This window comes from Carassius gibelio, chromosome A3 (assembly GCF_023724105.1).
Source record: "Carassius gibelio isolate Cgi1373 ecotype wild population from Czech Republic chromosome A3, carGib1.2-hapl.c, whole genome shotgun sequence".
NCBI lineage: Eukaryota > Metazoa > Chordata > Actinopteri > Cypriniformes > Cyprinidae > Carassius > Carassius gibelio.
Window position 1 is genome coordinate 7,267,962 of NC_068373.1, and position 17,365 is coordinate 7,285,326.

The following is a 17,365-nucleotide window of genomic DNA, read 5'->3' on the forward strand; positions in this document are numbered from 1 at the left end:
GTAATTTCTGTGATTTTATTCCAGTGAAAGGAATGTGCTGACACACGGACACACAGCAGGCTCAATGAATCAATAATTAACTCTATGAGTCTGTCAGAGGTTTAGGGAAGCGTGGTGGCCCACATACACAGAGCGGCGCTGGTTAAAGCAGATGGGCTGTCTGTGCTCATTGTGATAAGAGCTGTCTGTTTACTGCCCGAGTGCAAAGACACCACAAGCAGAATTAGTGTCTCATATCGACATTCACTTCAAATATTTATTTATATCCATCCCTACAAAATGGCAATAAATACTGCAGATGTTACGAATGCATGAAGATCATGTCAAAAGTTGTGCATACCAACTCGTTAATATCACAGACATGTGTCACACTGACATATAAACTGTATAGAGTTCACAAAAACAGAGCATTCATGGGGACCGAGTCTGTTCGAGGCTAGACTTCAGAGTCCATTTGGTTTTAGTGGAAGTTCAGTACAGTTAATCTCACAAGTTGCATTGTGAAAATTGTGTCAGAACACAACTCGTATGACATCAGCTCTTGTGGGCGGGGCCCTGTCTTATGTTTCACAGAAGGGCCCCACCAATTCATGGTATGCATCTGCACACAAACACACACAGGAGATGTCTTTTGTCTCTTTCATGGACTCAGAACTGGCCAGAGAAAGCAGCAGGTTATATAATCCTAAATTTAAACAGCTGCTTACTAAATGATTAAACATATCTCCCATAACCACTTACAAACCAAAGAAGGGTCATTCCCAAACACACACAAACAAACTTCACCATGTACATACATATACTGTGTACATGCAGTATGAACACACACACACTGTAAGACACAAATACACACACTACAGTTCACAAGACCGCTTAAGTACAGTCTTAAAATACATGTCAGATTGCATCTCACCTCGTAAGAGCTGCTTAATGTCTTTGCTGGCGTGGCATGCAGTGAACTGGTTGACGATGTCCAGGGCTGTTTGATTGTAAGTGTTACGGATATTGACATCAATCCCATTCTGCCATCATATGAAACAAACATTAGACTGGATAAATGCTGTCTGTTCATTAGCAGAAGCACAGTCAGTGTGGATAAAAGACATAAACATATTAGAATAAAGTCATTTTAGTGTCAGAAAGGTTGGCGACCACTAGAGTCGAGTCCAAAACACAGATGAACTTACATCCAGGAGTAGCCGCACTACCTCTGTCTTCCCATAGAGGGCGGCCTCATGGAGCGCTGTGCCAGCTTTAGTGGTTCTGTTGATGTCAATACCTGCTTTCAGAAGAAGCCTGGAGACCCAGAGAGATGGAAACTCAATGAATGGACTGGCGTCAGGAGCCTACTACTCTTGAGCGTTCTGTGTTATATTTACATACTGAAGGCCTGTAATACACACAGACTTGTGGAATTTACACACACACACACACACATCAGGTGGAATCAGAGAAACTCTGATGGAATGGAATGCTGGATGGAATTTCAGAGCTGCACTGGAAATGCCAGGCATTAGGATGGGATCTGTTAGTGTGACAGCCGTAGTAAACACACACACACACACACACACACACACACACACACACACACACACACACACACACACACACAGGCTTGTCATTACTGTGCAAACTAAAAACAAATCACACTGCACAAGTGTGAAAATTATCTACACTATCCTTACTTTGATACAATATTTAAATAAGCCTATCTAAAATGCTATATAATAAATCTATTAAATATAATATACTGCCATTGTATTATATAAAATGTTTAATTTGAATATTAACAAAATTTTTACCCTACAAATTGAGAATGTCTGTGTCTGTGGAAGCCTAATTCTACCTATTATAAAATGTATTAACCAAAGCATGATTTATGGCAAAAAGTCAGAAATATTACATAAACGTCATATTGACAACACAAAAGTTTGACAATGACATAATTATTTACTTTTTATCTCATCATTACAATTTACAAAAGATTTTTCTTTCTTATGTGGCAGAAATGGGCTTTTATACAAAATTTATTTTATAATGACACAATTGTACAAATTGTATCTATTGTACTTAATTTTAATAGTGTATTATTTATTTTGTTTGATTTTGGTGTGAATGTGATTTTACCCCCGTTTCATGTGATTCCCTCCCACAGTCCTTGTCAAAACTGTCAATCTCTTTGAACAGAGCTCAACGATATTATAATAAAGAGTTTGATCTGATACAGGAAGCGAAGCACCAAAATGAGAGTAATGAGGCGCAGCAGTATTTAATCCACTCAGATATGATTTATTATTTGAATGCGGCAACACATTTTATTTTTTTGGAGTAAGGTCATAAAGGCATAAGCATAAACCAGTCGACACAGGTAGTCTTTTCTTGCCTCGAACCCCCATTTTTTCAAAACACAAAAACCTACTCAACTATAGTCAAAGAGTACTTCATATTTAAAGAAACGGTTCAGAGAGTATTACAGCTCTGGTAAGGTGTCACCTGACTAGCTTTTAATGAAATAATATCCAATGCATCTGTCATTTTCTACTAAAGAAAAGGATCAATACACAATTTTTTTATGTAGGGTTGGAGCTAAACTCTGCAGGACAGGACTAGGACCAAACTGGTCTACCCCTGACTAAGAGTGTTGTGAAGTGTTAAACAAGCATGTTGTGAAGCATCAAGCAGGCGTGTTGTGATGCAAGTTTGTTGAGAAGCATCACATAAACGCATTGTGAAACTCACACACAAAGTGAAACAGAAGATGACCGTCGGAGAGACTGGACAGCCTGACACAGCTGAGACTGATGCCTACAGGGGTGCTACACACACAAGAGGGTTTCAAGAGCTCACCGGATGACGTCCTTGTGTCCGTTGCGTGCAGCGAGATGAAGAGGAGTGTTACAGTTAGAGTCTGACCCGTCTCTCCGATCGCCCTCTAACAGAGACGCAACCATATTACTGCTCAACAACAGCTGCGCCACCTACAAAAGAGAAGGAGATCATTGGCATTGGGAACTTAAAGAAAAGAGAAGTGTGTAGTACTAAAGTGACTTAAGCTAAAATTAATCGAAGAGAGAAGAAATAATAAAAAATTAATTAATAAGCAAGCATTACGAAAGCACATAGCAAAATTACTAAAACTTAGACTAAAATTTAAATAAAAGCCAAAAAATGAGTAAATAGTGTAACAGTGTATAAATATTTCTAAAATAGCACTGTTTTGCACCAATTGTATCGCATTTGATCAATTACTTAATTAGGCTACTCTATTACTAAGACTATTTTATTGCATTCCTAAAGCACAAGCAAACAAAGGGTTAAACAAATCTGAATATATGCTACAAACGCTTCTGCTAATGCCATGTTCAGTTTTAATACTGAACTGAGAGGGCAATATTACTGAATGAAAGCGTTGAGACTGAAAAGGAAAAGGCGGCAAGACGAGAGAGTTATGAAAACACACACACACACACACACACACACACACACACACACACACAGAGGGCTCTTGGGAAGGTGAGTGTTGGCTCTCAGAGGCCTCACAGGTGAGGATGAGGTCATACTAATAAACATCTGGGCCACATGGCGTGTGTCCACTGGAGTAGAGTCAGTAAAGCGGAGTAGAGTTTGGAAAGCGAGCGTCAGACTTGTACTGGGGACCGTGGGATGGTGTGGAGTGAAGCAAACAGTGTTTCTAATGGTGGACAGAAATGGTTTTTTTTTTCTTATAAAGTGCCCCTATTATGCCATTTTTAAGGTTCCTAATATTGTTCTGAGAGTCTCCAACAACAGGATTACATATATGCAAGGTCAAAAAACACTTTAGTTTTCTCAAAATATGCATTTAATATCACCTGATTGTCCAGTGATTATCAAATTATTCTTTCCAAGCAGTTCAAAGATTCAGTCTCTCTAAGCCCCTCCTTTCCGTGAGCCTGCTCTGCTCTGATTGGTCAGACGGCCCAGTTTGTTGTGATTGGTCTACCGCATACAACACGTGTTGGAAACGATGCGCCTATTTCAATTGTTCTGTATTTTGAACGCTCCTTAGACAATAAAAACATCTTTTATTTATCCTACTTACAGGTTGTGATTCAGTGGAGCAGTTGGTCCAAATAAACAGGATACTGAAGCATCTTTCAACAGCAAGCGTTTTGTAAATCCTGCGTTGAATTCCCCGCGATTAGAGAAGCAGTCGTCAGTTTAATGACGTGTTTGAGGGCGGGAATTATGCAAATGTATTACCCAGCGACATTTAGCCATCACGGATTAGATATTGAAGTCATTGTCTTCTTTTTTGTGGGAGACAATAACTTTATTTATCGTGCACCTTCTGCTTTACAACTTAGCTGATCGTTTATATTCACAAACAGCTACATTACACACTGCATGAAAGGCAGAATTGGAAATGGCATAATAGGGGCACTATAAATCAATGAGGCAAATGACTAAGATGAATGAAAATCAGTCAAACGGCCAGCATACATGGAAAAACATCATGGTTTGTGACTCAACTGTTGTCCAGAAAAGTGGAAAACCGCAATTATAAAGTTACAAACACTGATTAGATTTGTAAACATGACCGATAAGAATAAAGATAGCATATTTCTATCTGTAATCATAAACATGATGACTCTTTATTGAGCGTTTATTGAAAGCAATCTAAAGAAGATCATGCTGAAGATCGCTTCACTGGTGAGGCACACCCTGAGCAGACAGTACTGAGTGGATGTCTTCCACGTCAGCACACACATAGGACGAGAAAGAAAGACTTTATCCAGTTGCTTCAGCCGCACCCTGATACCTTCATACAGCAGCTGATTAAATACCACACATACGCACACTGCCTTTAAACACACCTCCAGAAGACCTAAATACACAGCAGCAGTGAAATCACACACCACTGGGCCTGTGTGTGCGAGAACACGTAAAACAAAACAGCTACTGAAATCTGAGCTCTTATTCACCTGGTAAATCAATGACACACAAAGACAGACGGGAAAACAAATCACAGTCAGGGCAGAGGAGAGGGAGATGAGACTTTTGTAGCATACAAAATCATCACTTGTTTTTTTTTTCTTGTTTTTTTTGCATTGTAATATTATTTTCATGATAACTAAGTATAATTTCCACGCAAATATTCTCATTTGAGCAAAGAACATTTTTTTTTATTATAATTAAATTATTTAAATTATACATTTTAGATTATACTGGGTGTTTGATAACGTTTAAGATATTGTTTTATATTTTTTTAATTGTGAAGTGTAGCAAGTTTAGTAAAATTAATTACTAACAAATCATCTAGTTTTATCATCTAGTGATAGATCTTCAATTATATCAAATTCAAGAAACTATAACTGACTTCTGTCCATTTTAATGTTCATTCAATGTTTTATTCATCATGTTTTTACATTTACACCTGGAGGATTTTCTGAGTACTCATGTGTGATTATTTGTGATTAATATAATCATGTATACTCATGAAAATATTTATAAAAAATTGTTTTTGCACTGCCTTTATGTTGATTAAAAAGAAAAAAGTTATTGTTTTTGCTATAATACAGCAAAATGCTGTAAAGACAATCACAATTAGAATGAGTTTAACATGAATTTAGCCTTTAATGCCACAAATTAATCATTTTGTCTCATATTTTCTTTAAGCAAAATTTCTTATTATCTCTCTTTGGACATGTTCTTATCAGATTTTGTGAAATTACCCACACATCCGATGTAATTTATGAAATCGTGTAATGAATGACATCTCACATGAAGAATGAGCACAAACACACTAGTACTGAAACACTGATGAGTCCCTACAGAGATGAGCTCACTGACCTTCACTCGGCCAAACTCACAGGCCAGATCCAGAGGAGTCTTCTTGGCCTTGTTCAGAATGCACGGGTTCGACTGGTGCTGCAACAACATCTCAGACTGATAAACAGAGAGAGAGAGAAAGAGAGAACTGAAGAATGATGTTTTGATACCAACTTGTTAGTCAATACGTGTGACATGAGACTGAAAATTATTCGATTATCTAGATCTAGATAAATAGATTATCTCTGATCCATCACTAATAAACACACATCTGGGGCCACTTGTTAATGTTCCAATGCATATATTATATTTCTTTGCATTTCAAAGAGGTTATGTAAAATGATTCACACAGGGGATGTATCCAAACTACACTTTCTCAAACAGGGATGGTCTGGCCAGTCTCCCCAGGGGGCCCTTTGGAACCAAATTTATAAACAGAGTAAATGTGTAATGATTTAAAAATAAAACATTGTCATTAACATTGTCAAACAGGCCCATTTAAGCCACGGTGCTAAACTGCTCTGCTCTTTGTTCAGGAGCATGTGTGACATGTTTGTTCACAGCAATCTGTTTTGAAGCATCTGTATAGAAGTCCATTTCTGCCACAGAATAAAAAAGGTATTTGCGACTTTTTATCTCCCAATTGCTGAAAAAAGTCAAAATTGCGAGGAAAAAAATCTGAATTGCAAGAAGTAATTCAGAATTCGAATCCCACATTCCCAGGTACTAACACCCCCCCACCCCCCACCCCACCAATAACATACGATGACCTGCACCAGTCACTTTGTGCAGCATTGGACTGCTCACTACCTCATTCAACTACCTCTTCAATAACTGCTCTTTCAGCCTTTTGTCACTTTAATCAAACTGAATAAGCTTTTTTTTGCACCACAATCTTTTTTCTTTTTATCTGCACTGTTTGTTCACTTCACTGGTTTGCACTCTATCTGCCATGTGCCTTGCGCGGCTTTATTTAACCTTTTTTTTTTTTTACATGCCTTATTTTATAGTTGTATTTTATATTTTATATTTGATCTAGGTTTTTAGGGTCTACTGTTAGTGTTATCTGTATGCACCGGGGGTCTTGAGAGTAACACAATTTTGATTCTCTGTATGTATGTGCTGTACATGTGGAAGAATTGACAATAAAGCAGACTTGACTTGACTTGATATAAACACGCAATTGTTAAGAAAAAAAAAAGTCAAAATTGTGGGTTTATCTCGCAATTGTGAGTCTATTTCACGAGAAAAAAATGCTGAATTTATTTTATAACTCACAATTCTGTGTAAAAATGTCAGAATTGTAAGATAAACAGTCGTTATAACCTTTTTTTATCATTCAGTGGCAGAAACGGGCTTCCATAGATCTGAGTGTGGTCTAATGCACTGGTTCACATTTTGCATGTCCCCTTTGTCTGACACACATTCCAGGTCTTGGAGTCTCTACATTTAGCTGCTGAGTTGAATCAGGTGTGTTTGATTAAGGAAACATGCTAAATGTGCAATGCTAAAGAGGCTCCAGGTATACGATTGGGAAAGATACGCACCACCTCATAGTGTCCATACTGAGCAGCCAGGTGCAGGGGAATCTGCCCGTCGTGAGAAGCGTTGTTAACGGCAGCCCCAGATCTCAGCAGCATGAGCACTGAGTCAGCTTTACCCTGCCATGCTGCGTAATGCAGCGGCCGCATGCCTGCAGAGCAAAACATTCATTAAATCTTTGACACAGATTTATGCAAGCGCTGTACAAGACTGAACACAATTTAAGAATTGGCTCCATTTCAATGCATGAGTTAGAATGCAAATTAATGCCATCTTATGTTTCAAGAAATACTCTCTGTGTTGGGTATATGACAACACATTTAAAATCATATTATTTTACAACCTCTTTACTACCTTAATACCAATGCATTTAAATTAAGAAATTGCTTAGGAGTTTAATTCAAAGCAGTTGACAGTGTTGAGTAAATGATGATATCATTTTCATTTTTGAGTGCAGAAATAAAGAAAACAGAAATAGAAAGAAAGGCTGAGGTCTTCTTTCAGGTCCTGGATTAATATGCAAGTTAATCACAACCAGTTGATATTTTTACTCAATGTAGAGCTGAAGCTAATGAGGAGGCAGTTCGTACCATTGCTATCCTTGATGTCCACAACAGCCTGAGCTTCCAGCAGCAGAGAGAGCAACTCTGTAGTCCCCGTGAGAGATGCATGATGCAACACTGAAAACCTGAGTGGGAGCAAAACAGAAAACTTTAAAGAGAACGAGAAAATGGTGGAAAAAGCAACTTTTGACAACTGAAGAACAGTACTTTTGGGAAAGATGCAGGCTACAGCCAAATAAAGAAGCCACTCAATAACTTTTATCAGTTTAATTTGATACCAGAGCACACAGTTACACTTTCATCATTCCCCACTTGAGGCCATGTGTGGTCATTAAGGGAATGGAAAAATACAAATCCCAGTACATGTGAGATTGCCAAAAAACCAAAGGCTTGTAAAAGTGCCTCGTGTTGCTCAAGCTGTGGCGCAATTAGAGACTAAAGTCTGAAATTTACAAGGTTTCATGAGGCGAATAAAAAAAGAAACTGAGGGCGATAAGGGGGAGACATATTCTTCTCAGTACAAGCTCAGGCAACAAAAAATAAGTGTCCTCTGGGCACAGACACCCTTGTATGGTCTGATGTTTACAGAAGTATGACAAATGAAAATGCTACTTGTCTGGGGTGGATGTATTTCGTTAGGACATGCCGAAATCAAAGCAAGACCTCCTCCAGGTGAGTCACAGACCTGTCTTCGAACACCCCCCTCAAATGCTTCAGACGTCCCAGACGAAAATCTCCTTCCAAAATGTTTTTCTTAGTAAAGTTCTCACTGACAGCCATTACTGCAAACGTATTACTTAAGAAGAGGAAACAGTCACTTGAGGCACAAGTGGCCTCATAAAGAACGAGCCAAATTGCACTGTAGTGCATTTTTCCAGCCATTCCTTGAACACTCCACTTTTTTTAAAATAAACTTCCCTAGAGTTAAACAGTTGAGTTTTACAGTTTTCAAATTTCAGTAATTATATAGCAACAAAGTTATTTATCCTTAATTATTACGCCTGAATGAGAGTATTCCCAGTCATATCGGCCTAGAAAACATTTCATTTTCCCGTCAGTCTTAGTACACGATGCAACTATAGAAGAGTAAATTTTTAAATAGGAAAAATATATAAACTTTTTGGTCATTTTTGAGTGAGATGCTAACGGTCTAATCAGATTCAATGATCTATGCTAAGCTAAGCTAAAAATGCTACCCGGAGATCGGCTAAATGAATTCAAAAACTGTAAACCTCAACTTTTTGACTCTAGGGGAGTTGGAAAATGTGTTTATTTTCAAAAAAAGTGGAGTATTCCTTTAAGGATAATTTGATCAGGGTGCATGAAAGCATCCAGTAAAACTAAGAAAACAACTCTTTCTCTTATGTATGAAGGGTAAATTAGTTAAACCTAGTGAGCTGCCTTTCTAATCACCAACACTTCGGGTTGTAAAGGGGCAGAACATTTCCGGTAAACCCTACCTACACTACACAACTTTTGAGCTGATTTGCAGCCTGGACAAGTCAATGCTATTTGGCAAAAATCAGAGCCAGTCTGCAGATTTGGGGCAGTAAGAGTTGACAGAATTAATAGAAAACTGTCTAGTGTATGATAGCCACAGGCTGATTTTTTATTTTTTTTGCTTCAGATTATGTTTCCTTTCAGTCGGAGGATATTAAACTTGTTTGATATTTTCAGTTAGGCTTTCAGCATTCTACCAGAACCTCGTAAAGGACCATTTTGGAACATTCTAGAAGTCTCAAGTGTTTGTTTGCCAATGGGGATAGATGTTCCTTGCAGTTTCAATGATTGCCATCTTTGTGAAGAATACCTGCAATGCTGCTTTAGAATTCTTTCAAACAAATGCATCTTAAACAGGCAGAGAAATCATGCTACCAATTTCTGAGAACAGACATTTTGTCCTGAGTAGCTACGATGCCTTAAATAGCCAACTATATTGGCAGCTCAGAAGATCTGAGAAGATTTCTCTTGGAAATTTGTATCTGTATCTAGTATCTGCAGTGCCTATTCCTGGATTTTAACCCACAACATGCCTGACTCATCTTATCAAGAACATCTTTTGTGGTCTATTTTGTAGTGCAGGTATTTTGGCTCAGCATTTTATCACATGAAAAGCTGAGGGTCAGATGATTTTACTCAATCCATATGGGGTAAGCCAGTAGAGCTGTTTATTTTCTGAACTCATGGGCCTCAGACTACATTCTCAGAGCTGACTGCTGTGTCTATTAGATGTGAAATGGGACAACATAGACAAGTAGAGCGGAAATGCATCAGACTGGATAAATATGAAGGCTCAGTTTGAGACTCCAGCTGGGCAAACATTTTGCCGACCATGCATTTGAAGAGCTGGAACTGCAAGGTCTTCCAACCCTCGGAATCACGAGCTGGTGTCAAACTTTCACATTGTAATGAATCACAAAAAACACAAAGTTTGCCATGCTTAGCAGATGCGTTCTGATGTAAATCAGCTTGATGCATAAGTGTCTTCACACTGGACGCTCCTGACACTCATGAGAAATGGCATCACAGCTGTGAAGGTCTGCAAATAAATGTGGCATAGTGGTTAAATCTCAGGACTAGAAACCAGAAGTTGGCCGATTTGATCTCAGCAAGGCCCTTGCTCCGAAGAGACAATCCTTGTACTTGTTTTATATTAGAACTTTGTACAAAAGTTCCAGAAATAAATTCCACTGATCTTGGTAGTTTGCCAGTAAAAAGATTCTATTAAAGTCAAATTAATTATACTAAAAAAAAATTGGAGAACATTCCATGGCACTTCAACAAGAGGGCAGGTTAAGGCAAGAAATGGAGACTGCCGGAGGCTCCATGGCACAAAGCAATAGGCATAACATCACTTTTTTTAACTCATCACCCTCACAACTAGGACATTAGTGTTTGAGGAGGGGAAAAGAGTCAGTATAGTCCCTATATCTGTGTTATGAGGCAGGCCCGCACAGGACCTGTGCCCACACAACTCATTTTTCCGCAGAATTGAATCCCCCATCATGGGGGTCATTGGATAACAAGCATTTATTTGATAACGCACTCTATATGCATTCTAAAGAAGTATGGATGTCATCCCAATAACAGTGCATGAAAGGTCTGCATATTCCATGTGGGTTTGGGTTTGAGGTGTGGGGCTCTTGGGTATGTGTTACAATCACTCCTTTGTGCTGTCTTTCTTTGCAGCTCTACCTGACCTGCTGATGGCCACACTTCAAGTCCTGCGAGGGGGTGTAGATGCTGAAAGAAACCCGTGTTGTGAAAGAGCTCTCTCTCCTGCGAAGGTGATGGTACTCTTCTCTTCAACACTTCTACACACACTTCCATCAGCTTTTTAGGGAAAAAAACTAAAAGAAACTGGGAGCTGTGAGGAGAGATGAACTGTCATAAAGACAGATTGTCTCTTTATCACTACACTGAACCTGGAGAAGACACCATTTAATCAGGGAACTGGGATAAAATTCACACTACCTCAATCATATCCAAATACTAGACACTGATGATTTGGAGGCACATACTAGGGCTGTACGAGTAATTGATTTTAGTTTTCAATGCTTCATTTACAAACACACACACACACACACACACACGTCAAAATACCTGTTCTGGCAAGTTATTACATAAATACAGTGAGTTATCCAAAACCACCAAAAGTGTGTATTGCTACTTCTCTCTTGAATGTGCCAATGGAGAGCTAGATCAGATGCTAAGATTTTCAGCAAATAATTATTTATAGTTCAGCCCATTCCTCAAACATTATAGCATGGGTTTTAACTTACATGTAATTAAACCTAAATTAAACTTCTTATATAGATGTGTTAAAAGTAGAAATATATTAAAAAATAAATACATTTAAATCATTAAATTAAGTGTTCAATTTTTCAACCCAAAAAAACCTGACATAATGCCATAAAATGTAAACAATATTTTGTGACCACACTGGCACGACAGGACAAGTGTGAGTAGTGTGATCTGGCCTTGGGCCATCCTTATTGTTGAGCCTTGCCTACAATAGACATTTTAGGGAATATGTTAGTACAGGTATTTCCTAAAGCAGTTTCGAAATATTCAGCAACAATTAAATATCATTAAGCCTTAATTACTGTACTTAAAGGAACACTCCACTCTTTTTGAAAATAGGCAAATTTTCCAGCTCCCCTAGAGTTAAACAGTTGTGTTTTACCATTTCCGAATCCATTCAGCCCATCTCCGTTTCTGGCGGTAGCTTTTTTCGCTTAACTTAGCATAGAACATTGAATCTGATAAGATCGTAAACACTGACCAAAGAATTATATGTTTCCTATTTAACACTTGACTCTTCTAGTAGTCGATCGATATATCGCCAAGGCCGATATATCGGGCGATATTTGGTATTTTTAACATATCGGCATCAGCCGATAAGTTTTTCTGCTTGGCCGATGTGTTCGAGGCGGGACTTTTATTTTGACTGCGCACAGAGTGCTCACATTCTCTTTCTTGTTCGTTAACAGTTCTGTCTAATACGAATAGAAGTCGGTTTAATAATCAGATAGAACGGTTAAACAAAGAAATGTATACAGAAAATATTTTAACTATTTGTTTTATATAAGGCCTATTAGTAATAGAAAGGCAAACATTATAATACTTTCTCGTTTGCCGTCAGCATTAAGCATTTATATAATTTAAAGAAATCTTTGAATGACTAATGAACATTTAATTTTACAAAACTTGCAAACTCAGTCAAATCCAGGTGAAGTGTGCATTTTTATCCAGCATGATCAAGTGTTCTCTGCGTAATGGTCAAAATTGAATGCTTTAAACTTTAAACTCGTGATTTCAAATTATGCTGCACTTTATGCATTTGCCCACTGTCATATTCATGTCATTTTTTTTTTTTACCGTGTGCTGTATGTAAAATTAGGGTTACCCTGACTTTATTTGAAAAATATGATTCCAAATGCACACAAACTTCCCAGAATACTGAGTGCCCTGTTGGTTACAGTGTTTACTTTTTTATATTATAATTGTATTAAATATTTATTTATTTGTGAAAAATACTGTCATCTAAAGTACACATTTTTTTTAATCCATTGTCAAATTATTTCAAATTTCTTAAATATTAATAAAAATTATTGTAAAAAAATGTGTATTGGTAATCAGTCCCCTGCATTCCAAGATATCAGCATCAGCTATCAAAAAACACATATCGGTCGACCACTAGACTCTTCTGTAGTTGTGTGCATTGTATACTTAGGCTGACAGAAAATGGAAAGTTGTGATTTTAGGTCAGTATGGCTAGGAACTATAATCTCAATGCTGGGGACTATTTTCAGGCACTGCATAATATCACTGCTCCTGCTGCACCGGTGGTATGGCAGCAAAGTTTCTGGATTATTACGCCAGAATGAGAGTATAGTTCCTAGCCATATCGGCCTAGAAAATCACAACTTTTCATTTCCCGTCAGTCTTAGTACCAAATGTAACTACAGAAGAGTCAAGTTTTAAATAGGAAAGATATAGAAACTCTTTGGTCATTTTTGAGTGAGATGCTAATGGTCTAATCAGATTCAATGATCTATGCTAAGCTAAGCTAAAAGTGCTACCGTCAGTCCTGGAGATTGACTGAATGGATTAAAAACCGGTAAAACTCAACAGTTTAACTCTAGGGGAGTTGGAAAATGAAAAAGTGTAGTGTTACTGTAATAATTAGAAATACAGTGAAACTTGTTCAGTTAATTTGAATATTATCATGTTCTTCAGCAGCACGAGTTGGCTGTGTTTGCCATCATACCAGACAAAAACACAGTTTTGCACCCCAGGAAATATCAAGAGCGGGTCAGACAGTCCGGTGGCTGCCCACAGAGATACTGAGCAGTTGTTGATTTACCCACAAACACACAATTTGGAAAAGTTCCCAGAACTCAGTGAGGGTCTTGTGTTACAAGCCCTGTCCACTCTCGCCTTCATTTCTCGGGATGTCAGGATGGATTTGATGCGTCCTGGCAGCACTGCCCTCGGTGGACAAAGGACAGGGCTCCAAAGAGTCCCTCTCACACCGGCCTTGCCATTCACACAAACATTCCAGGACGTTTGCCATGGAAACGCCCCCCTTACAAATCCCAACAGTTCCCCAGAAAGTCAAAGGCAGCTCAAATACTAATTTGTCTCACAGACAAGCAAAACCTTCAAAGTTACACCATTATTATTTGCTAAAAACCCCGACCCCACATTTCATTTTTCTCCTTTATGGACCTGGGCATGCAGAAGTATACAAATCTTTAACAATCAAATGTACAAGCTTATGATGCACGCTGAGGTCATCATTAGATGGCATGCAGAAACAAGGCTTTCCTAACAGTGTTGCAACTACAACATCCCTTAGATGGGTGTATCTGACAAAAAAAAATATATATATTATTCCCATTAATAAGTGATACAACTTTTTGCATGATTGAGTTACATTCACTCTGACCGAGCTGAGCTCAACTACATCCTGTTTTCCTCTTCCGTCAGTAAGTTTCCATTAAATAGGGATGTTATATAACAAAACCCGGGTCAGTAGATACCATGTCAACTTAGCAAAACAAACTAAAACTATGTGACTGATGCATCATGTTCAAACTAAGAGTGGACCGTCAGCCAATCTAACTCGAGAGTTTATCTTGGATATTTTTGTGATCTATTTAAAGTGCTTCAATGCCATATAGTGGTTTTTTCACACCAGCACTCAACAACTCCCATGAACCTCCATCCATCATTCCCTGTTTTTCTCTTGCCTTCCCCATCCGGCCTCAATAATGGCTGTTCGGTGCTTGGCAAACACTCCCATCTAATTTGTTATGGTCCTTATCTGCGAATGGCCATCTCTGACCCCTCAACTGGCCCACCCCTTTCTCTTCTTGAGGACAGATAGGTGGTGGGCCACCCAAAAACAAGCACCTAAATGTCACCAGAGTCTCGACTTTAATATATGAGGTCAATGTTGCATTTGACAGCCCTGTGAGAGGCCAATCTTATCTCAAAGACACTGCTAACATAGCACGTTTAATAGACTGTGTGAGCAATGATCGCAGTCACTTTAGGATGAGACACAGGTAAAGCATCTGGCTGACAGAATTAAGTCTTATATACACTGATTTTAAGGCTAAGAGCTCATGTCTGTGTGATTCAACAACTATCAATTTAAAACTAATCAAAGTGGGATGATCCATCACACAGGAAGTGATGCTGTCATTGAAGACACCATAGGGTAAAAAAAAAATTTAATCAAGCAAGGATGCATTAATTGGACTGTAAATACTTGCATTGAATGTAATTTAAAGACATAATTGACTGTAAAGACAAAAGATAGATGTTGGAAATGATTTGCCTATCTTAGGGCCATTAAGACTTTTTGAACTACAAATTACCTTTGCAAGTTTCACATTATTTGATTAGCCTTTCATATACTAATAATACTGCCAATACAAAAAATAATTATCTACCTAACTGTTATTAGACAATGGACCTAGTTGGTATCTATAGCACTTGAATATAAGGAGTTGCATGCCTTACAAGTTCATAATGGGCAACTAACCCTAACCCTAACCCAACTTGCCTAATGGGAACGTGCTGACTGGCTGAACACTTCACAATGCCCGTGTTTTGACTTGATCATTATGTTATTGACCTGATTTGATATGAGATTCACCCACAAAAGTACAATGACTCACCCGTCTGGATCCTGATAGTTGACGTTCAGCCTCTTGGTGGAGCCCAGTAACTCTACGACACAAGAGAAAGAACACAAGCGTCAGCTTCACATGAAGACAATCAACAGATTATGGCTGAGATATATAGAGTGTGCCATAGTGGTTTCGATCTAATAGCAAACTGATACTGATGACTAGAAACAAGGGTGCCCAATGCACTATAATAATGACCTTTTATTATTAATTGGCCTGGCTGATATTTCAGCTATCACTATTTACATCACCACAGCATGACTGTCTACCTCAAGTCCCACGCTGTTTTTCTCTTTTAATGAAAGCACATGGCTGATGTGTCACATGAAGCAAATGAGAGGACTGTTTGTTCATTCACTGGACTGTGTGGAATGTGTCTGTATGACCCTGTGAGGTTACAGTGCTCTCGAATAAACTCTAGAAAATGCCATCAGCAGTGCAAAAATAAAGAGCTACACAGTTAAACGTTTAGGTTTGAGTCGCTAGGCAGTTTACATTGGTCTTTCCCATGAGAGCCCCAGAGGGAGTCTGGGAAGGTCTGAGGTCTTCTGGAGATTCCTGTTAGCTTACTAGGAGATAGAGGACTAAGTAACACCGTCTCTTCTTGTGAACAACAAAGGGCACTTCATTAACCTCTGACCTCTGCCTGACCTCACTAGCCTGCTCAGGGGATGTTAAACTCTCAGGAGGATGGAAAATAATGGAGTCTTTGATCTTCAGCAATTGTGGTCCTTAAGGGAGACAGTTCTGTCATTGCAACACATGGACAGTGTCTCAAGACCATTCGTTTTCTCCATCCCTCAAAATGAAGAAGTCTCAGTGTGGCATGTTTCTTATGCATGTAAATGCTTTCATAAAATGATGCAAGTCTGTAAATATTGGTATTTTTTGCTATTTATCCCCAAAAAACATCTGACAAAGTGATTAGCCTTTTTGGAGCAAAAAATAAACTAGATTTGTTTCCCTAAAGGTTTGTGTCAAAAGCCTACTTGGCTACTATGACTGGTTTGTTCAAATGATACATGGAAATATATGGAGAATACACATACAAATACTATATCAATATATGGAGATATTTCCAGATACTTCCCCAGTAATGACAGAACAATTTAACCAGACCACAGGGACCTCACAGAAACCCACAGTGTCCACCTAAAGATGAATTAGTGTTTGTATTCCCAGTTCGACAAGGTCAAAGTTCAAGACAATGAGGGCACTGGGGTAGAATGGGACCTAGAACGCAGACACTGGATACACCCATGATGTGGAGTCACAGTGACGATCCTTGTTATGAAGCTGTCACAGCCATGAGTGACCAAACCACAAAAAAACCTTTGAAGTGAAGCTCTATAACCTTAATGCACCGGAGCAGTTCATTGACATGTTCTCAATGGAACCTAGTTACCTTCCACACATGATGAGAAGCTTTGAAGTATAGCAAGGGCACTTCCTTATGGATGGAAAACCTAAGGAAATGAATGATTTTGGTTGAAATTGTGAAAACTTAAAAATCCATTAACTAATGTTTTAGTACTTTTGAGAGAGATGATGTGTATGACTAATTTACTTAAAAATAACCTGATAAAAGAAGTCATTTGACACTGGTCATACAAAAAAAAAATAAAGCACCCTCTTTAACGTGCAAAACATTTATTCAAGTTATTTTTAATGAAATTTATGAGCAAGAAAAAGCACCTCCTCTTTGGTTACCACGCTGGTAAACCTTAAAATAACTACTTTTTA

At 38.3% G+C, this 17,365-nt stretch overlaps 1 protein-coding gene across 4 annotated transcripts in view; it reads right to left on the reverse strand.

Moving 5' to 3' along the window:
- The window catches only part of LOC127944921 (caskin-2), a 48,257-nt gene that overhangs the window by 13,366 nt on the left and 17,526 nt on the right, over positions 1-17,365 (reverse strand). For all 4 annotated transcript variants that reach the window (XM_052541353.1, XM_052541344.1, XM_052541367.1 and 1 more), the window contains exons 3-9: positions 15,611-15,662; positions 7,944-8,041; positions 7,359-7,504; positions 5,833-5,928; positions 2,848-2,978; positions 1,188-1,296; positions 914-1,022 (exon numbers count right to left, since the gene is read on the reverse strand). In XM_052541353.1, the coding sequence (XP_052397313.1) occupies positions 914-1,022; positions 1,188-1,296; positions 2,848-2,978; positions 5,833-5,928; positions 7,359-7,504; positions 7,944-8,041; positions 15,611-15,662 (741 nt within the window). The remainder of the gene's footprint in view (positions 1-913; positions 1,023-1,187; positions 1,297-2,847; positions 2,979-5,832; positions 5,929-7,358; positions 7,505-7,943; positions 8,042-15,610; positions 15,663-17,365) is intronic.